Genomic DNA, 24035 nt, shown 5'->3' with positions numbered 1-24035 from the left:
TGAACCACATGAACCCTAGCGTCCCTATTCTGGGCGCCACGTTCCGACATGATGTGAGCTTGAAGCTCAGCTATCTTCATCAAATGATGTAGAGGGAAAAAGTAGGGGACCAAGTGCAGACTCGGTAAACAAAGTATATAGGGTTGGGGTGGCATTTTGCAATTCTGCTGCAAGTTGTAATGTTGTCTTTAAATTTTTTTTAAGGAATTCTCAAACAGCTTTATATACGTTTTCATAGGTCTTTGGTATGGTATCTATGATTGAACATAAATGTATGAAGCAAGTCTTTAGTGAAATAGGGTTTGAGAACCTAGCTAGTGAAACAGTTCAGATCTGTAAGACATTTGACATACTGTATATATTTCATTTCAAGTTTTCGTACAGCATAGCATGATATAGCCTAAAGCAATACACTGATAATAAAAAAAGACCCACTGAGTGCAGCCACACCCATGTCTGCAGTGCTGCATTGTACTGGCACAGATTCAGATTAAGGACTCTGGGGACGGTGTGTGTGTGTGTGTGTGTGTGTGTGTGTGTGTGTGTGTGTGTGTGTGTGTGTGTGTGTGTGTGTGACTGTGTGTGTGTGAGTGTGAGAGAGCATGTGTGTGTGAGAGAGCATGTCTGTTCGTGACCACTGTGTGGGTGTGTTTGTGTGCATGCATACTGTACAGTATATGGATCAATATAACTGATGCAGGCCTGGTAGCCCAGTCACTCCTATCATACATTTCTCACAAGCTAGGCTGCACTCAGAGGCAAGGTCAGGCAAAGAGCATAGATTTTCATTGTTGCATTATGTTTCTGACCAATGTTTCAAATGGCTCTTCAGGCCACCAGGTTAAATGTGTGGGTTTTATGTAACGCTAGTTGGTATAGGGGGTTGATACATGATACATGGGTTATGGTTGAAAACAGACATTAACTGGTTGTGAGAGGTTCCAACAACAAAACTGTGGCAAACAAATTGGATTGAGGTCCCCACTGGACGTTGTCTCATCGATGGATATGAATCTTTGATGAAAGGCAGAACCCAATATATGTTCCCAGACACAGTGGTTCCCCTCTGAACAGGTCGATGACATCAAGTACATCTGCTGAATGAAGAACACACCAGAGCACCCCTCCAACAATTCAACTTACACACACACACACACACACACACACACACACACACACACACACACACACACACACACACACACACACACACACACACACACACACACACACACACACACAGAGATACCCTCTCACACACACACACACACACACACACACACACACACACACACACACACACACACACACACACACACACACACACACACACACAGAGAGATACCCTCTCACACACACACACACACACACTGATACCCTCAAGTCCCACAGACCCACAGGGATGTCTGGGGCAGCATTGAGGCCAGTGTAGAGAATCCTCTCTAATGGTTGCTGGGGAGAAACATAAACAAAGGTCCTCTATGTCTATTCCATTGATTTGCCCTTGAAGATAAATCGAGTACAATGCACTCTGTATATTTAAAATGTGCCCATAAGCACACATCGCTGCTATTGATTTTTCCCTGGAGTTATCCTGGTCAGAATCCTAAGTGCTGTCTACTCACTGTACTTTATTTGAGTCTATTTTGGGAGTTGTCATAGTTGACTTGCCACTAGCCAAAAATTGGCATGGGCTCTGTTGTTCAATTCTATCAAAGTCAAAAGTCTAACTGTTACACAACACAGGATTTGTGGTTAACAACAGGAATTTGTATGGATTATAGCTGACCATTAGTGGTTTATATAACACTTTGTATAGAAAATACCCAGTAAGGAACAGAGAGACTTTGAGTGTCCTTCAAGGAATTGTCACAAATTATCTCACACATTCGAAGGTTTTATATCATTCAAACTAAGTTTAAAAACCTGCTTAAACCACATGATCCCTAGCGTCCCTATTCTAGGCTAGACTGGGATAACTTCGCGTCACCAGGGAGGTAATTATTCCCCTCGGCCAGAGGCGTCATAACTTTAGGGCCTATCCATAAACGTGATGCAGTGCAGGTTAGCTCATCTTTAAAACAAAACATAGATATACATGTGAGAGTAGTGTTTTATTCCAACTCGGAGCGACTGGTGAGAGCAGGCTACTCGATTCAGCACTTGTTTGGGGGAACAATAACATTGCGACACCCCAACTGAATATATAACCGGATACTAGTTGGCGAGGTGTGATTCATGCGATGCGGAGAAGGTGTGGCCTAGACCGATCACACTAGTCTGTTTGGAACGAAAACCAGGCTTTTCCGCTACAAGGTTAATTCTGGGCATGTCATAATAGGCAAACATTTGGCCAAAATAGCAGATCTACAGCTATTTTCAGCGACGAGGGGACCAAATGCAGACCCTTGGAGATTCTGCTCAACACATTATATAGGGTTTAAATTGTTAATCTGTTAAGATTGACTTAATATTAAATAATATTGATATTTTGAATTTTCTGATGCAGCTTTGTATTGGTCTGCATCTCCACTACTAAGAGTGCCTTTATATACTCAGTGATGTTGCTAGGTTTTCAATGTAATGGGTCCTGGGATGCAAGGGTGGTCTTTTAGATGGGTCCCAGGGACATTTTATGGGTCCCCAATTACACGTCCCCCCCCCTATCGTTTTCTTTGATCTACAATCTCCATATCTTCTATGCGTGTGTGACTGTGTACATTATATCCTGATGCAGTGGATCTCAACCTTTTCAGGCAGCGACCCCCCAAAATAATCATATTTTAACTGGGGACCCCCCACCCTGAGGAATTAGTTGAGGCACTTAATTTAGTTTGATTCAGTTCCACAGATACATATTGTGAAAATAGCAGATCTAGATCAGTGCGACCCGTTCCTGCTTTTCAAGACCGATACCGATATATATACATATATTAAAAAATCATAAATATATTTTTTCAAATGTATATGATTCTGTAGTATTAGCACACCTTATGGTAAGAAATACTAGTAGTGGGCAACAGGTGGATTTAACATACCTTTGACCAATAGAATACATTTAATCATAGAACCTTTTAATCATTATTATTATTTTATTTTGTATTATTTATGAATGTAGAATTTATTTTTACTATTTATTGTGTAGACTGAAAACACTGGCTTACAGTGGAAGTATTGGCAAATAAAGAAATAGGAATTCAAGAAATAATGAAGACAAATACTGACAATGCCTATGAACATTGGCTTGCAGTTATTGCACATAGTCAACATGCAATAATACTATTAGGCTTGTCATTGAGAAAGGAAAATAAAGTTGTCTTTTTGAGGAGAAGTGGAACCTTATAAGTCACTTTAAGTTTAGCATGAGGGAGAGGGTCTACCCTCTTCTGGGAATTAATTGTTATGATATCTCTAAGCTACAGAAAACATCCAGTTGCCTATTAAACATACACAAGACACAGACGATAGACAACCGGTTACTTACAGCTGCCATTAATTAGTGCTTTCGTTTGCCTTTGTGGTCAAATCAGGGTCAAATGCATAGGATCAACGAGCCATCGTTAACCTGCTAATGTTACACAGCTGATTGGCAACATGCGTTAATCCACCACTCACTCTGATCTCCAAGCAAGTGGGAGAACACTCTAAAATCGGGGATTTTACTTTGGCTGGTCAATTTAAGATGACAACAGCAACAAAGATTAGTAGTAGACCTGTATGTATGATGATCAGTTATTATTCCAGACAGTGGTCTATCCAAGACGTTTTAACACGTTTAAGAGCAGGTCCTCATGCCGTCTCTCTCTCTCTCTCTCTGTGTGTGTAGCGTAGACTAACAGCGAGGGGCTGTGCTGCTGCTTCTGCCACACAACGCCGTTTAACCGAGTTATACTTCTCCAGTACAACGGTGTCTAACCGGAGAGTTATACTTCTCCACCAACGGTGCCTAACCGAGAGAGTCCATGTAGATCACAGCTGACAAATATTATATATTATCGGAGCTAATCGGAGCTGCGTCCCATGGACGCACTAGAGTTGTCATGAATGCGTCCTTTCGCAATATGGTGCGTCAGCGACGCAGGACGCAGGCCTACGAGCATCTCTGTATACTACTGTGTGGTAATGGACAGTTATTTGGGAGTTTGGAGCTAAACAATTAGGTCTTGTTCTTCCATATGTTGGTGGAGTGACTCACTGGACTGAGCTGAGCCTGTGGGCTGAGTGGAAGGAATGACAGCCACACGTGACTATCAAATATCAACTCCTCTCCTGCTGTTTTTGGCAGAACCCAACGTGTTGAACAGCTCTTGCCAAATCTTGACCAAGGTGTACTGACTGTAAAAGACATCCATTCATGTTGATGTACAGTACATTATAGAATACTGAAATCCTGAAAACTGCAGAGTTCCAAATATAATAATTGAACTACTAATTTTGCACAGGCAGTGCTCAGCAGAGCAATGCCGTCCTTCCATTGATGAAGGACATTATTGGGGTCAACACAAAATATGACAAATCTGCGTAGACTACATGGGTGTGTGGTTGACATGCAGCTCGAGGCCTGCATGACTTCTCCTAGATAGCAGTAGGATTTGAGGTTGTATCATTGAATGGACCGAGCTTTGAGCTATGCAATGTAGGAGAATATTGCTACTTAATTTTGTGCAGTATAGTGTGGCTGGATGACTGTGATTTTAATTGGATGGGTTTCAACGGCAATTCTGATTGGATAGATGTATAACAGCCATTCTGATTCTGAAACACAAATACATCACTGAACATGAGCAGATAGTCTAAGCCCTTGTCTGTTTTCCTCTGTGTTTTTGATAGCCATTTAGGGTATAATTTATGTAAAATTGAATATGTATGTTTTATATATATTTATAATTATACAGTATATCGTTTTTCCATTGAGAAAAACACTGAAAGATTTAACAGTTGTTTGATATCGCAGATACAGTTCTTTAATTTATTAACAGCATCCTTTCTCTGTTCTCTTTCCCTTTGCACGTGCACTTATTTTCCTCATTCATCCCTTGTCTCTCGTTTACCTTCTCTCTCATTACCACAAGGAAACAGTGAACTATTGTTTACCTCGGAATGTCCCGGGAAAGTTAGTGCCCAAATAAGGTGCTTCTGCAACCCGCCTTTTCTGTTGTTCTACCATGCTTCGGGCCACTAGTGATTGTTGCCACTGCCACCCTGCAAAAGACTTCCATGTCTAACCATGATTTTCTGAAAAGGAAACAAGGTTTATGGATCTAAATGAAGGGGGGCTTCTCTTTCATAACATTACCCTCTTTCTCACACTGAGGAAACCAAACACTGTTATGCAAGACAGGTTCAGAAGTTCATCTGGAGAAAAACGTGACTTTTTCTTTTCAAGATTTCTGTGAGAGCAGATCAGAACATTGAGCAATCGGAAGAATGGGGTGAGCGTTTTGCAAGAAGACTACTATGACTAAAGAACAGAGGAGCGACTGTGTGCCCGCTAGGGTGATAAAATGACATCACATCAAAGGAATCTCCACAATGTTTGAAAGAAAACCTGTAAGGCATCTGCCTTTCATACAGTTTTACAGGGATGTCCGACTCCCCATGGTAAACAAGGATTGTGCAATACTGAGAGCTAAATAGTAGTGTTTAAGTAGTTTTTTCAGGACAATATATTCTCGTTCATATTTGTTTTCCAAAGAGGACAGTGATTATGGACATAAAGAAGAAAAGTACAAAAAAGAACAAATTGTCAAATCTGATCTCAACAATAATCAAGCTTTAAGATTTTTAAGCGCTTGATGAATTGGCCTGTCTGTATTATTACATAATCACCTGATCGCATTTATTTGAGATGAATTATTTTGCATAATCGTCAGAATCTTTTCCATTCATCTGTATGAATTCATGTGTTGGAAATGGCAGATCCTCACACCTCACAGCTAGACCATATCTTCTATGTAATTGATTTATTCAATTATTAAATATGGCCTATTTTGACCATAGTAAATTATTAATTTAGATAATTGGTACCGATGTTTGGTATAATTTCTGTGTCATGTTTGAAGTTGTATTTCTCTATCTATCCCAGACAGTTTTTAAGTTGCTTGATTCAATATTGAATATTTGATATTCATTATATCAGACATGCCCTCCTCCTTCTACTGTATATAAACCCATTGAACCATGTTAGACTCATTGAAAACCCACATCCTTGGTTCTGGTGACTGATTTTGTCCTAATGATTGAGGGGGCCTGGTTGTTCCAATTACTTAGATTTTTTTTATATAATCTTTTTTGAAAAAGAAGAAAAATATATAAAATTAAATCAAATAAGATAAATACAAATGTAATAAAAAAAACACGCCCCTCGCGCATTAATTAGAAGGACAATATCAGTCACCAGAACCAGGGATGTGTGTTTTCAATTAGTCTAACATGGTTTAAGTGTAGTTTGAAGTTCAATGGGTTTAGATGGGAGAAATGTGTCCGATAAACAGTTTGAGGTGCACATAAAAACCTGAGTAGACTTTAAAATGACCCCAGAAGTGTTTTAAAGTGAAATAACCTTTAAGTTATTTGTCATATCTGTCCTGTGCCATCTTTGTTTACAAAGCCTAAAAGCCAATGTGCACTGCCAAACACACAATGAAATCATTAATCGCAATTATTTGTATGACAATAATCGTCAAGTAAAATGTCATGACCCTGACAGCCCTATTGATAAATCTATCCCTCTATTGCCGTCATTATTTGAGAATTCCACAACCACTACTAATTCAATTATTTGTTTTAACTTTGTTTTATGCTACTTTAGCCTGCAAATGTACGCCATATTTTATGCCTCGAACCCCCCCTCCCCCACACACACACACACACACACACACACACACACACACACACACACCAATGAGTACAAGTTAAACAGGTCACTGATTGACAGGTAGATGAGGTCCCACCCATTATGAGGCGTTGAGGTCTCATTTCCTATTTCACCGCCTCGTTATTTAACGTTTCCATTTGTGTTGACATGTCATTTGCTCGCTGCTAGCTTGTGGCCACACATGCAGCCGAACCCAGCCATCACAGCATCTTTAAATTTAGCTTTGTTGTACCGAGTACTGTGTGTAAACAGACCGTACACCCATCACACGCGCTCACACTTATTTCTCTTTCAACACACGGGGCAGGCACACATAACAGTAGCATGTGCATACAAGTCTTTTGTCAATCATCATACTGTCTTATTTGCCTGGCTGTGTTTTTCCCCCTCTCTCAAAAATTGTGTGTGTGTGTGCGAGTGAGAAAATGGGGGGAGGGCGTACAGTGCGGAGTGCTGGCACGGAGAGGATTGGAGCAGGGCATGTAAACAATGATGTACTTGTATAACCTTCAAATTAGGAGGCTCTCGTACCTCCCACAATGCACCTGCACACCAACATTCCAGATAAATCACAGTGTACATGAAATAGCCCCGGGCAATATTATTATAATCTCCTTGTTCACTCACAGATATTGCTGCAGGACCATTCTGAAACATTTGAAACGGACCTTCTCTCTCTCTCTCTCTCTCTCTCTCTCTCTCTCTCTCTCTCTCTCTCTCTCTCTCTCTCTCTCTCTCTCTCTCTCTCTCTCTCTCTCTCTCTCTCTCTCTCTCTCTCTCTCGTATGAGGGAAGGTAGAGTGGTGACAGTCACGAGTCGGTAAATGAGTCAATGAGGTATTTATGAGTCTATGAGGTATTTATATGAGTCTACTTATTACTCACAGACAAGTGCTTTCTACAGTATTTAATGCCGGTATTTCTTTCCCACTCTTTGTCTGCATGCATGCCCATTCTTGAAAGTACAGTAGGCTCACAAATCAGATTAGGCTGCAGTAACACCCAGAACAGCATATCTCTGCTGTCGGGCAGAAACCAGCTATGTCCAAAATATTAACTTTTCAGGAAATGAAATGAAAAAATGTTTTTAGAACACCACAATACTGCCTCATCAAAGTTGGTATGGTGACTTTATACATTGTCAGATACTTGAATGTGTCCTTATATTATCATCACTTTACCCAATTACAGCTCAAGTGGAGTTGGGAGGTTTTTGACCATTAATGTGGAGATTTGTTTCCATCTGACTTTGTCATTCTAATCAAAGTTGGTGTTAGATGGTTTGACCGACAGTTTTAAGGATCCATTGGAGTTGGGAGGTTTAGTAAGCGCTTTTTAATACTTTTCATTAGTTCAGTATTTGTAAAACCCAGACACAGACGTAAAGGGTGTTCAATAGCACTGATTTATTAAAAGAAATTAAAAAGTTAAAAAATTGAGATGGCTGGTTTCTGCCCGAAAGCGACAATATGTTAGCCTGACACTCAGCCTGAATTTTCATTTCGTTTCACTCCATTATTCAGTCTGAAAGCCCTCTCAATGCAGCCGATTGCTGAGATGGGGGCGTGGCCAAAATTTTTTTTTTCAAAGACTCTTTGGCGATTGGTTCATACTGGATTATCCCGATTCGTTGAACAGATTTTCAACCGAGGCTGAGACCTCCTATGAGAGCGTCACCAGACCAGAATCGCCTGAACATATTTTTTTAATGTGCGCGGCTAGCGATTCACGGGCTGGAGCCAGGCTAACAATATGTTGCACCAGCCTCGTACAGGCGTAGAGTTGTCTGTGTCGGGCCCTTGTCTGGAGGCATGGGGCTGAAATATGGTCATGTTTGTGTTTCTGTTGACACTACAGTACCATGCAACACCTCATTAAACATGAAAGCATGAACATCAGAGTGTGTGTGTGTGTGTGTGTGTGTGTGTGTGTGTGTGTGTGTGTGTGTGTGTGTGTGTGTGTGTGTGTGTGTGTGTGTGTGTGTGTGTGTGTGTGTGTGTGTGTGTGTGTGTGTGTGTGTGTGTGTGTGTGTGTGTGTGTGTGTGTGTGTGTGTGTGTGTGGTGAGTGAGTCAACTGAATCTAGATGTAGCAGGAATCAGTTGCATGCCTCAGAGCAGTAGTAAGAGGAAGTACACACACACACACACACACACACACACACACACACACACACACACACACACACACACACACACACACACACACACACAGCTTTACAACAGATAAGGAATAACCGCACAGCTTAGGCTACTCTGTTGACTCACTAGTAAAACAAAAAGTAACTCTCTTGCCATCAAAAATGAACACAGATGATTCCTTCCATAGGGCCCATCCCCTTAAGGGAGATCACGGATCAGATTTATCTTCGCCCGATCCGTTATTTAACCTTTAGTGGTTAAGAGATGAAAGTGGCCTCAGATCAGTATCAGTTACAGTGAAACAAGGGGAAATGAACGCATTCAGAGATTTCATAGTGTAACGCGTACATATGGCTTGGCTTGATCTACAATTTCCCAGACAATATGGTCTCTTGTTTCAATGTAAAAACTGTGATCGTGAACTGTCTTCATAGCCTGATGCGGAAAGCTAACTGTAAGGTTGTTTTTGGTAAAAGTAAAAAAAGGTCAATTTGCAGCTTGTGTCTGCAACGCAAAATAATTTGTCATGTCTCGAGATCCCCTGAAAATTAGAAGTAAGTTGGCTTTATTCCACCCATCTACTCTAATTCAAAGGGAGTTAAGCTACATTATGAAAGATGTTACTGATAGCCGAGTAGGCAGGCAGATTCCTGATTATTTTCTTATATTATTGCAGCCTTTCATCTCCCACCCTGTGACTAAAATCTTTAAGTCCTCACAAATATATTAGGGACTGAGAGTATACACAGCCCCTTGGCATTGGTTTGTTTTACCCTTTCATTCTTGTTTTCACTGCTCTTTCTACTGTGGCACTGAAGTGCAACTTCAAAAAACATTTCTGTTTTTGTCTTAATACCTGTCTACAGTACATCAGGCATGAGTTTTGAAATGTTTTAATTTCATGTCAGAACAAATCCCTTCAATATCAGTGAGAAGACAAGATTTGCTGACAAGCCAATTTAGAAAGTAAATATGTGTCACTCAAGCTGTCACTCAATTCTGTCCAATTCAAACTTTCTATACTGTTCTGACAAATTATGCCAAAACTGCCAAACAAATGAAACAATATTGGATAAGCTGTACATAAGGTGCTTTGTGAAACGGCACTGTAGGCCTGCCTGTGTGATCTGATTTGCTCTTATAGGTCCCCACCAAAACTTGGTTGCCTTTTAAAGATGTTTTTATGAGAAATTACTAGTTATTATTAGTATCAGGAGTTGAGTCACAATTTCCTGCCTCGTTTAGTGGTTAACTTCATTTGGCATGGATTCTGTATGTAAAAGACACTTTTGGTATTATCAATTTTTCATGCTCAGGGAAGACTACTGTATAGTATTGTACTGTATGTCTTCCCTGGGCATAAAATGAAACCCTTTCTGTTTATTTGCACACTTAAGCAAAGAAGCCTTAAAAAGAAGGGAGAGCACAATTGCTTACTTTACCTCTAACATCTACTCGTAAAGTTAATACTTACCAGCACTAGATGTGACACTTGTAACTCTTTGAACAGATGTTGAGCATATCTTCATTTAGCAGATGTTCAACATTTTCCAGTTACAGTACGAAAATATTGTTGATGACTAACTTAGTGCTAGTAGAGCTTTATGCTGATGGAAATTTCCAGTGTACACTTTCTTTATGCACTGTATGTTAGTAGTTGGCTCCGCCAGGCCGGACAACCGAAAGCTGGAGACTATGTTTTCGCTTTTGTCCATCCGTGTATGTCGGTCAGTCATCCTGTGATCTAATCTCCGGCATCGACCTCATGGTGGTGATATAACGGGGGCTTCACGTTTTGGCCTATAACTCGTGCGGGCGACTACTACTCCTACAGATCTTTTCCAAAACTCACGCAAATCAGAACTTATTGTCTCTGAAATCACATGATCAAGATGTATCAGTCAGATTTTTCAGATTCCATACTGATTGGCTATGACTGGCTTCCAAAGTTGCAGGCCCTGGGTAGGCATTAGGCAACCCGGCCTGGCCGAGACCTGCGCTCTTTTCTAGTTTTATACATATATATGTTTTTCCTTTGGTCTGTGTTAGGGCTGCATGGCCAACATATCGGTTTTATATCGATATCATGATATGAGGAGATATCATGATCTTTATCATATTGTGATATGGCATAAGTGTTGTCTTTTTACTGGTTTTAATCACTTAAACCCTATTTTACACTTTCAAATTGTTTTGGAAAATATAAAGGAGCTTGTAGATCTGGTATGTTTTTTAAGATAAAAAAAAAAAAAAGATTCTCAAGTCTATAGGTGTGCAGCTGTGCATTGTCCAGTAGAGAAATTAAGCTTGTTGCTTATGTTTGCTGCACCCAGAAGTCATGAGGACTGACAAATGCCTCTTAAAATAGTTTATTCGTAGAGAGTCAGGGATGCCTGGATGGGTACTGCAATCTTTTTACGGCACTGTTGTGAGAAAAGCAACCACTGCCAGAACCACATCCCATTTTACTCTCACTTAACAGGGAAACATGACTGTAAATCCTCTAGTGATTCAACGACCACAGTGACCACAGACTAGTTTAACTAGAATGACCTCAGGTGTACGATTACAAGGGACAGGGCTGGGAATTAGCCTCTAGAGAACCCACACATGATGCTATGATATGATGACTGTGATACAAACTAGGTCTAGTCACCCGTTCTTTCATGCTATTGTTGCCATTGCTGTGCACATACTGTGGTGGATGAGTGGACTGGGTGGTTGGCTTGTAAAAGGCCATGAATCAGCAGGGGTTAAATGAGCAACACTGCAGACTGAAAGCGCATAATTGTCCGAGCTTGTCTAAGAACTATGTCCTTAAAGTACTCTGGAGCCACCAACGTCAATGTAACAATACTGTGAGATTTAAAGATTAGTAACACTGTCCCAATTAGGCCACATGCCCCATGTGATTTACAAGAAATAAGGAGACGAGGACAAAGCCTTTCTGAAAATAACCATCTTGGTACAACTCTCATCACATGACCAGGAAGCTCCGAACGCCCACCAGCATGAAAATGTATTTGTCACCCATGCCAATTTGTGACTTGCTAATAGATCATCAATTTGTTTCACTAATGTCTTGTCCCTTCTTCTGAGAGCCTACACCGTGACCCTCCTCCTTGGTTCACTCCAACTCCCTGGAGGCTGTTTATCTCTCCCCTCAACAAGCCATTAATGAAGTCATCCTCATATGATTAAGGACAGCGTGTCTCCACTTCTGTGCTTGTTGGGCAGACAAAAGTCTGATTATCCCACTACAGACAGCAGCACTAATGGGATCTCACCAGAGATGCCTGTGTCTTTTCTAACTATAATGTATGTCCATGGAGAGATCAATGTGTTTAATGTGAGAGTGAACGAAGCACTCCTATTTTCCGCATTAAATTGCCTTTTTCGAATGAGATCCTATATATGACCTCCTAAACCATTTGGTTAGTTAATTATTGTATCTTTGCTGGGCACTATCCAGCGAGGAGCAGATAGGATGCACTTCTCACTGGCTCATGCAGTTTTTATATCAAAAATACACAAAACCAGCTATTCTTTGTGCAATACAGTGCTTAGACCTTCAGGGACCTTCAAAGAGACAGAATCTGAGAATTGCTGGGGTGAAAGAGGGGAAAGAACATGGGCAGAAAACCAGGGACTTTTGGGAAAATTGCCGAAGGAAGTACTATAACTGCATCCATAGACACCCGGGTGATAATGATTTGATTCTGAGGGTACGTTATTGCCATACTGTTTAAATACTGCATAAGGTGGCAACCAACAGGAATCTAACATTTCAAAAATGGTTAAAATGGTCTTCAGAGACCTTCCTTATGAAGTGGTCAAATGCCAAGCCACGTGTACCCCGCCCAGAAATCTGCTATGAGACAAACCTGGAGTCAAGTTTACCAAGCCAAGCTACAAGTGATGCCCAATGGAACTGAAAAGACTATTACTGATCCAGAGAAAGCCCATCTATTCTCTGAGTCCCTCTTTGGACCGGGAGGGAATAGACTGTTTTCCAACAAAGTCACTCATAGAACAGAGGAGGGTCCTCTAGGTGCGATAGAGGGACGGTCAGACGATGTAATTAATCAAAATAAAATAGCCATACATTCCCACAGTGACAAAGAGACACCCAAACTCATGTATAGACATACAGTATGCAGATGTTCACGCACTTGCATGAGCACACTAGAGTGTGCACACTCAGACAAATACACACACACATACAAGCACACATATGCATATGCACACATGCTCCCACACGTCATATGTCCTTACAGGGATGTCAACTATATATTAATAATGGAGAATACTGGTTTAATAAGATGGGTAATAAGATTATATAATATATTCTGTTTCTCTTTTGTGAGTGGAGTATTGTAATTGGGGGCACTTTCATTAGAATTCTAGTACTGTGAGAATAATTCTATTTCGTTTTAACCCCCCCTACTAGAATGTTGTCTGATTCTGGATTTTAATTCAATATTGATATTATTTTTAGAAGTAGGTAATGACACGTTATTAAATCTAAGTTTAGTTACCGGGGGTTAAACATCCAAGTTTGGTGTGACAGACACATAATTACATTTCTGATAAGCAGCTGGTCTTGTTGCAAATTGCAAAATCACTGTTAGAGCTACAGTTTGTGTTAGAGATTTAGAGATTAAGAGTTTGGCCATGGATAGTGGGTTATTTGTGTTAACATTTGTTTTGTTGGATGTCTGTTTTAAGATGTTTTATTTAGGTTTGAGTGTAGTGGGGAAGGGGTAGGAGTGTGTGTGTGTGTGTGTGTGGGGGGGGGTGATACTCATCGCGTGATTGCTCTCAAGAGAGGTCATTACGGCGCAGGATAAGAAAAAAGGAAACTTGTATGAAAGACGGCATGGTAAACTCAGATGTAATTGGACAAATCAGATTTATCTCTCCAAATTCTCAATGAAAGCTAGGGAACTGCAATTTTCATTATCATGTACTTGAGGAAGCAGTCCTGGGGAGGGAAGTGTGTATGTTGGGATTGTTTTGTTTACTTGTCTCTGGTTGTTTAATGTTTTCATTCTACACACACACAAAAAACAAGACATGACACACAGTCATGTATACCAGCTTGCTTTCTTGTGTGTGTGTGTGTGTGTGTGTGTGTGTGTGTGTGTGTGTGTGTGTGTGTGTGTGTGTGTGTGTGTGTGTGTGTGTGTGTGTGTGTGTGTGTGTGTGTGTGTGTGTGTGTGTGTGTGTGTGCGCGCGCGCGCACACGGCTTGTTTTCATAGACCTGGTTCCTGATTTGTCTCGCAGAATCTGGCAACACTGCTAGTGGCTCCCCATTGGCTTAGACCTGTTGCTTATTTCTCTCGCAAAATCTGGCAACACTGCTAGGCCGCCATACTTGGGAGGACGAGACCGCCCGTTCAGAGTATGGGAAAGTATCCCCATTGGCTAGGACAGCCAATGATCGAAAACATGTCGAGAATCTGTCGAACACATGTTGACTAGTGGTCAGTCTCTTCTTAGACCAGCTCGCAAGCTGGTAAAAATGGTTCTTGGGGTGGTTGAGTTGCTATATAGCACCACTGCTGTACAAAGAACCTGGTTCTTCAGGGAACGGTGACGTCACCCATTGGTTTCTACAGACCGTAAATGAAGCCGATTGTTGAGGAACGTGCAATCCGCCATCTTTAATATATACCATTGGGCACGTCGGAACTCAAACGCTATTGCTTGAGACCAGAAATATGACCAGGGAACCGGAAAACAATCCCCAAAGAATGCTATTGGTTGGGTAGCTTGTCAATCAAGAGCGGGGGCGGGGAATGAATGCTATTGGTTGTGTAGGTTGTCAATCAAATCAAACCCGCCCCTCCTGGAGCATAGCCTACTTCAGGGGTTCCCAAAGTAGGGGTCGCGACCACACTTGGGGTCGCGGGAGACTGACGTGGGGTTGCGAAATAATTTTGGGTCATTAAATTTATTTATTTTTAAAATGTTTTTATTTTATTTTATTTTTTTAACTTTTTATTCAACAGAATGGATGAAATACCATCTAAAATGATCACAAATGGTACATTGCAAGTTTATGTGCATAAATGACCTCCAGGTTTAGGTGGGGTCGCGAGTCAATTTCCGCCTTATTTTGGGGTCGCGGGCTGAAAAGTTTGGGAACCCATGGCCTACGTCAATTCGTCAATTTTAGCATAAATGGGACCATAATTTAACAAAACGCATATCATGATGATTGAAAGGAGACTTTAAACTAGCGACTGGAAGCATATAGTATTTATGACAATTTTTATTAAGGTAAGAAAATCTAGTCTAAAGTTTGTTAAAAACCCATCCGCTTACAATGAGAGAATATTCCTTCTGACACCTGCAGGGGTAAAACACGCTATACAGGCCATTCATATGAACTGTCTCTCTTCCGTATCGGCCTCATTGTAAATATGTCAGGCTGACCCCTTGATAGCAACCTTACACAAAGGTGTTATATTGCACCAAAAGAGGTTACCACCACTAATATGTAGCACCATTTGTGTTTAGAGTATACTCTGATGTTCTGGTTGGATGTTGTATGTTATTAGATTTTTCCATTTTTTGTTTGTTTGTTTAAAACAAGCATGTGCATTTTGGTGGAATGTGTCAGTATTTTTGTTTTGTAATGCAAAGCAATTACTGTAAACTTGTAGCAGCAGCTGCTTTTTTAAAGGTCCATAACTTTCAACTTGATTTTCATAGCTGTGAAATATTCCTATGGCTTGTAGGCCGCTTAAAGGCCACTATAAGCCAGAATCAAATATTGTTTAATTGGATTGTTAATAAAATTGGTTAACTCTCGCCATCAATGTTTATTCACAGAAAGAAAAAAAAGTAAGACTGAGGAAATGAACCGTTTCCTGCAGACGGAGCCCCTCATGAAAACAAAACAGCAGCCCTGTAGCGTGCTCTCCGTCTGTCCTGCTCTGAATGACTTTGACCAAGTCTCTAGACAGATTACACCCAAAGCAAACAGGCAGCTCCTCTGGTCTGACTGTCTGTCCGTCCTTACCTCATTCCCTGGGTTCATGCCCAGACTACTGTTGACCCGTTGCGTTCAGTGTGGTGGCGGGGTCCTGCCGTGACCACCGCTTGTGTATCCCTTTGAGTGCCGGTGACACAGCAGTTGAAATATAACAGAACAAGGGTAGCCCCCGTGGGACTGATCCCAGTAAACCCCCAACACCTCCTCCCCTCTCTGGCACACTCAGCTCTGGCACGGTTCCACTGGACCCCTCCGGAGCATTTTCTGATGACATGGGGCCAATGTGAGACTGATGGTTTCATATCCACATATTTTCTTGCCAATTCAATAAATTATGCATCAATATTAAATTGATTTGCTGGTGCTGTATGTACATGATGTACATAGGACCACAATGGAAACAAGTCCCCAGGACTTTTTTTGTGTTATCCTTTTAGCCTTAATGTCTGTCTGTACCTCGTGCTGTTTACATTCCTGACTAAAAAAGTATTCAATCAATCGGTTTGTTGTTGTTACACAGGTTAAGAAACTCATCCTACCTTATTTTTCTACTGCTCATGTGTGAAACCTTCTCCCAGATGTTGATGGTGACATATCTTCTCCCAATATGTAAAGATTTTTTATTGTTGCTGATGTGGAGGAAGCCAAGTTTGGAAAGAACACACTTTGTTGGTCATAAAAATGTCTTGCAGAACTACGTACGGTTTTACAGACACCAGGTGGAAGAATACACAGTGTGTATTCTTCAGTGTGGATGTACAGTAAATCACGTCTCCAGTGTTTTCATGGTTCCAGATCCTGTTTCCTGCTGGCATAACACCATGGATGTTGAATGTCAGGCCATTTAACTAAATACTTGGAATGATCCCCTGTCTGCCAAATCTGACCCGAGTTCCTTTCCTTCACTTTAAACAGGGTGTTGTGCATATTCTCGTGAGGGTTTTTATTGGCTGTCCTGTAAAGGAAAGGCTTACTGCTACGTTGAATGATGATCACATATCCTCATCTGAACTGACTTCCCTGGACCAAGCAGGTTTCACATTCCAGAATCAGATGGAGTGATAAATACCTATACAGTCTGCTCTGAATGGCAGTCCAATTGCTCTGTGGTTTCAATCATTCATCACCAATAGCCTCAGGATTTGGGAAAATCACATTCAGTGATGTGAGATACTTTGAACTTCCCTCTGTTTTGCACAGTTTGACCTTGGCTCTCCTTGTCCCAAGAGCAGAGTGAATATATTTTTCCTTAGTGGCTGCCCATTTGAATAATTTGTCTGGCGGGTGACTTTCAAATGGAGCAATGAGGTCAGGGCTGTCAGCAAGTTGTTTCACCCCTTTCCTGTCAGAAACGGAGTGGCTAAGTGTCTTGTGTCCGCCCTGTCTACTTCATAGGATGCTAAAGAAGTGTCACGATGGGGCAGTGTGCAGTTGGTCTGCTGACTATTATGTCCTAATTCTTTGGCCAATAACAATGTGGCTGCAGCACAGGGGACTCTTGGCTTTTTTGCTTTTTTTTTGTTACTTTTTTTTTAATATTCAGAGGGGTTGGGGGATTTTTCACTTTTATTGACAGCCACAGTGCAGAGAGACAGGAAATGCAGTGGGAGAGTAGGGAGATTCAGCAAATGGTCCAGCTCGCCTGGAATCGAACCAGGGATTGATCAGAGCAGGGATTGATCATAGGATTGACCATGAGTCGGATCTCCCCGACTCTTGGAATTTTGCATAGCATTAGCCTGACGTTTTGACCAATAGCCTGCCTATGTGTAGCATAGTGTGCTTATCATCAGCCCTCTAACCACATGCATGCTATGGCGACAGTGCAGCAATGGCATCGGCAAAGGGTGTGGACAGGGAGGGGCGTTCCCCCCGTTCCACAGACACGGTACCCGGGCAGCTCAAAGTGATTCACTGAGGAATTTGTTTACTTGTGGCGGAGCTACAAATAACTGCGGGGTTTATATAGGGCGAACAACTACTTCCCCTCCAGGCAGCCATACAACATAAACAGAGTCGTGAGGGGAAATACTGGACTGTCTTATTAAAGCACAACCACTACACATGTTCCACATGGCCACATGGATCCCATTACTCACTGGGGAGCGTTTTCCATCAGGGATTCTGGCGCTGAGCTCCAGCACCCATTCTCTGGCAATTTGTCTGAGCCTGACTGATATGTTATTAATTACATCAGTCTGATGCTGTTTGAAATTAGGAGAGGTGTAGAGCTTTGCTCCATTCCAACTGTTGATAATTGATTCAGTAAATGTGTGGCACCATTCCAAAGCTGTTAGGCCCATAAATGTATTATCCACTCCTGAAGTCCCTCCAGAGGTTGCCTGATGTTTTTTGCACTACATTATGAACACCATATGTACTACATTGCATTTACTCATCATTTATCTTCCCCCAGTGTGTAATCGGTCTCTTTCTACCCACATTTCCTCTTATCCCTCCTGCAGGCCTTTGGGAACGCAAAGACGGCCCACAACAACAACTCAAGTCGTTTTGGCAAGTTCATACAAGTCAACTATCAGGAGAGTGGCACTGTCAGAGGGTAAGAACACAGGCTTAACAAAGCTGCATGATTGACTAATATTTCTGATGAATTGGAGGCTCTTCTGATGCAGGAAAAAGTTTATTGAATCTTAAAGGGATAGTTCACCCCCAAAAATACTTTTTTTCTATTGATTAGTCACCCCATGGAGACTTGAATTTATGGACATTATTTCGTGTTTGTCGCATTCCTAATATTTTGATGACCCGCAGCGGTTCCGGTAGGAGACACAAAGAGTCTCCTTTGTGTCTCCTACCGGAACCGCTGCCTACCAGTCCAGTACTGGTCATCAAATTATTGGCTTAGGAATGTGACAAGAAAAAATCTATGAATTCAAGTCTCCATGGGGTGACTAATAGATAGAAAAAAAGTTATTTTTTGGGTGAACTATCCCTTTAAATAGGCACATATGAAAACAAAGGCACCTGACAAATAAAGGAGAACAATTTCCCCATGCACATAATTGATTAGTATGTGTGTGTGTATATATTTATATGTGTGTGTATGTACTGTATATATGTATAGAAATCATGTACTTTTTTTACGCATTAATGAACAAATGTTTTACATACTAGCATGCCGTTTGTGTGTGTGAGTGTATTATTATATATTTCTTTGTTTTTCCCCAGAGCATATGTGGAGAAGTACCTTTTGGAGAAGTCCAGGCTGGTCTACCAGGAGCACAATGAACGGTACTGAACGTCTGTTGAAGGCAATTTTATTGCAACGTTGTTTCTACTGTATTACCAGTTACAAAGTACTGTAGATCCTACTGTACCTACGACATCAAAAGCAAAAGTATATCAGATATTTGACACTCAACAAGTGTAATGAAATGGTTAGCAAAGCTTGACATAATACCTCACCCAAACAAGTGATCATATTTTTTTAAGAACATCTTGGTGATCAGTCCTTATGATGACTCCTGACTTATTTAATAACTCCGGTAGCGCATCTGTGTCATTTTAGATTTTTGGGGGGGCTATTTAAAAAGTAGATCTGCTATTTTTGAAAAAAGAATACAAATTTGTGCAAATCTTTGAATATATATATTTTTTTAAAGCGAACATTTGTAACTCAAATCTTTGTTTCTGGGGGAGGGGGGTCCCTGGAACAAAATATTTTCAGGTGGGGGTCTGCGGCCAAATACATATCATTTTGGGCGGTCCTTGACATACGTTTTTTTCAAAAAACTGTTAGGATTTAGAGGACATTTGTAGAATCCCCAGAAGCAAAGATTTGAGTTACAAATGTTCGCTTTAAAAGATATATTATATTCAAAGATTTGCACACATTTTCACACACAATCTTAGTGCCGCACTATGAGCTTGTATATCTGCTATTTTTTGAAGAGCCAAAGAAATCTAAAAATTACACAAATGTCCCCGGTCTTAACACATCGGGTGCCAGAGGTTTATTAAAATATTGTACGTTCAGTGCCTGCTATTCTTCCATCCACTTACGTTGATACGTTTCGTGCTGTAGAAGCCCCAACGCGGAAGTGCATGTAAACAAAGCGTGCGTGCGAGACGGCGGAGGGTCCCGACTAACGCCTGGAACAATAATATTTCTAATTGTGGCGGCAGTGGCTCAGGGGTAGAGTGGCCGGGTAGAGTGAACTGGAAAACCGCAAGGTTCCCAGTTCGATCCCGGGCTGGGGCGCTCCCCTAGAGTTAGTGTCGAAGTGTCCTTGAGCAAGACGCTGAACCCCTAATTGCTCCCGATGAGCAGGTTGGTGCCTTGCATGGTTTCCTCCGCCATCGGTGTATGAATGTGTGTGTGAATGGGTTAATGGCACAATCAATGTAAAGCGCTTCGGATAGAAGCGCTATATAAATGCACCATTTACCATTTACTAACGCGATCCTCCATTGCAGAGTGATCGCCGATCGAAAACGGCTCACTTCCACCACCTTAAAAAGAAATGGAGATATTAAGATATTAAAACGGTCCGGACCGTTTTTGGCACACAATGTGTTAATGGGTTAATTTGTTTGTGGGTGGGAAGCTGGGTAGAGAGAGCGATCTCTGTTCCTCACTGTCAAATGAAGGAGATGAATTGACATAAATCGGGAGAAGAGAAAAAATACAAAGTAGGAGTTATGTTATTCTCGCTTTGGCACGATGAGCAAATGCATTTCTAAGTGGTTACAAACCATATTTAAAAATATATTTTCAGTTTTAATAAGGCTACCAAAAGTATCCATAATACTATGATATATCCTAAAGTGACTGAATGTTTAACCACTTAAACCCTCTAGGGCGGCTTAGTAAATTGTAACTAAGTTGGCTCTGTACTCGGACAACTTTGTCTGCAAACTCACAATTGCATCCGGTCTTGTTAAATAACTTTAACATGGTAAACCTGTTGTGTGAGTTCCCCACGTGATAACCAGCGTGAAGCTCACCATGAAACAAGTGGTTGACACTAATGTGTTGTGCTGGCTGGGCAGTGTGGTGAGGGTTAACCTCATTGTGGGGGGCAAGCAGTGGGCCCCCTGTGTTACCCACCTCTTATTGAGATGGATTGCTGACACTGGCCCATGTGCGTGCCTGCTTATGTGTGCGCGCGGACGTGTGTGTGTGTGTGTGTGTGTGTGTTGTGTGCACTTCCCCCAAAAGAGGACCTTGGTTGCACAGCTGCAGTACGCTTTGACCTCTAACCTTCAAGCAGCAGCTAAATTCTATCAGCTGCAGAGTGAACAGACACAAACACACACCATGAATAAGACAAATGAGCCTAATGGTCTTTTCAGTGTTTATGTTTGCCTTGTTTGTACAAACTAAAGCATGTTTTGTTTATTCTTTTTTTTTTACTGTTGCTATTTTACCACTGCATGAACCAATCTTTCTCCCATTTGGTGGGTCACAAAAACGGTTTTAGAACTGTAAAAGAGTTTATGTGAAGTACTACGTCTAAGATTCTGCATATTTTTCTGTCTCTTGTCTTACAGAAATTACCATGTGTTTTACTACCTGCTGGCAGGAGCAAGTGAAGAAGAAAGAACATCGTTTCACCTCATGAAGCCTGAAGAATATCATTACCTCAATCAGGTGAGGCCTTCAGCAATTGGTCTAAAGCACGTGTTTTCAAACTTCTTCAGCTCAACATCCAAAAGAGTTTTGGTGTCCTCCCAGGACCCAAACTTACAAAAATAGATGATGAATTAACCACTTAAGCCCTTCTGTATTTCAAAAATAGTGCAAATGGCAAGCTTACCACATGCTTACCACACATTGAGCTTGCAGATCAACTACGGTATTTGCACTATTTTTGAACATTTCTGAAAATGTTTTCACTTTTTCTTTTTTATTTCTGAAAAATCGTTGTAAATCATTTCGCAAGCCATAAAACTGTCCCATGACCCAAAATGGGTCACAATCCTATGTTTGGGTTTGGGAAACGTTGGTCAGGTTAAAATAGACCAAGCTGGACATCGGCCGACTACAGCGGGGGTTACAGTGGCAAGGCAACGATCCCTTCAAAACAATTCTAATTCTCAGACGGAGCGTCAATGATGTTGCACAACAACAACCATGTTAAGTTCTCCATGTGGAGAATGCAGCCAACCCACGCCCCTTCTCCTACTCAACTGTATTCTGATTGGTTGGACATAGCAGACTGCCCCCTACGCTCGTAACCCCCGCTGTTTTCAGACAACCGTCTTCTCCTTGGTGTTTTTCAAACTTAACACAGAACAGACTTATACTATGGAATGATCTCACCTGATAACACGATAACTAGAAGTTTAATGTAAACGTGTGCTTTTTGTGTGGCTCTCTGCAGTATGTGCTACTATTGGCATTATGGTTTGTGTGTGTGTGTGATATGTTTATATTTTTACTATATGTTGTTTGTGTGTGTGTGTTGTGATTCATCTCTAAAAGAGTCACATGGCAACCGAACACAGCCTGTCTCTCTTTCTTTCTCTTTCTGCGAACAGGAAAGAGAGGGTAAAAGTGCACATTCCACTGTTGGTGGCTTTCAACAACTCCTATACTGTGTGTCTCTCTCTCTCTTCCATTCTCTCCCACACACATACAGATAATGCCTACAGTAATCCTCAATCTACCAGAGAGAAACACACAGACAGAGAAACTGACTGTTTTGTTTCTAGCTATCTTTACACCACACACACGCACGCACGCACGCACGCACGCACGCGCGCAAGTGCACACACAAGTACAAAAAGTGATTGGTAGTCATTCTCTTATCTTCAAACCTTTACCTTTTTATTTCCCTTTGTTTCTCAGTGGCCCTCAAAACAAAAACAGGTTTCCCATAACCAAGCAACGCCATGATGCGCGCACACACCCACATACTGTACTGTATGCACGAGCACAAACCCACTGCGAGTGTGTGGAATGTGGATGTTGTTTAAAAGTTGTTGCACCTCTGCCAGGCACAGAGCTCCAGCAGTCCTATCATGACAGACTGAGGCACGAGGCCAATGGCCCCGCCCCCCTTATCCCAAACCTGACGCCCACTGAGAAGACTGCTGAGAATTCCTTCCATTCCTCCCATGTGCAGTCACACACACACACACACACACACACACACACACACACACACACACACACACACACACACACACACACACACACACACACACACACACACACACACATATATATATATTTGTATTACTATACTTGTGAGGGCATAAACGATGTAGGACGCCAATTTTAAAAATTCACTTTAGCCAATCTACAAGCTCAAAACACGTTGAGCTGCTGGCGTCACGCACCAACACTTAACTAAGTATAAATTAGGGATTAGGGGTAACCCCAACCCCTAAACCTAACCTCTAAATGCCTAATCCTAACCTGAATATTTGTAAGTCTAACAAAAAGAAAAAGACAAGACATTTATCTTGTGAGGACCAAGAGAATTGTCCACACAATGTCTATTTCCAAAATCCTAGTATACTTGTGGGGATATTTGGCTCTCAAATATAGTAATACAAGTACACACACACACACACACACACATTTTTTATAACAATAAACAACGTTTATTTACTGTACTTACACAGAGCACAACATAACTCAATCCAACACACTCCTTTTTTGTTTACATGATTTCCTTTTCTTCACTACGCCTCCCTCAAGCAATATTAAGTTGAAAAATATATTATAAAAAAAAGAAAGAAAGAAAATCCTGGTAACTGATGATTGCATTTGCATGTTACTATAGCTAATCTGCTTGCTTGATATTTTCCTGTGTGTGTGTGCGTGCATGCTTGTGCATTTCTGTGTCTATATGCATACGGTATGTATGATTGAGTCCGAGGATAAATACTTCTTTTCATTCATATACAATACGGTAAGAGTACAATAGAGTACAATAGAGCCCAGCTGTGAGGTTCAAACATCGTTCAGATCTTTTTAGTTGCATGTCTTTCCACTGCCATCAGTACCAATGTATACGTTTGTGTGTACATGTTAGTGTGCGT

At 41.3% G+C, this 24035-nt stretch overlaps 1 protein-coding gene across 8 annotated transcripts in view; it reads left to right on the top strand.

The window, feature by feature from the left end:
- myo9aa (myosin IXAa) overlaps nt 1-24035 on the top strand; it is a 110609-nt gene that overhangs the window by 38119 nt on the left and 48455 nt on the right. For all 8 annotated transcript variants that reach the window (XM_084066274.1, XM_084066275.1, XM_084066276.1 and 5 more), the window contains exons 3-5: nt 18485-18579; nt 19209-19271; nt 21534-21633. In XM_084066274.1, coding sequence (XP_083922400.1) covers nt 18485-18579; nt 19209-19271; nt 21534-21633 — 258 coding nt within the window. The remainder of the gene's footprint in view (nt 1-18484; nt 18580-19208; nt 19272-21533; nt 21634-24035) is intronic.

Source organism: Gymnoscopelus microlampas (genome assembly GCF_963454915.1).
Source record: "Gymnoscopelus microlampas genome assembly, chromosome: 1".
NCBI lineage: Eukaryota > Metazoa > Chordata > Actinopteri > Myctophiformes > Myctophidae > Gymnoscopelus > Gymnoscopelus microlampas.
This window is presented reverse-complemented; position numbering and strand designations above follow the sequence as displayed.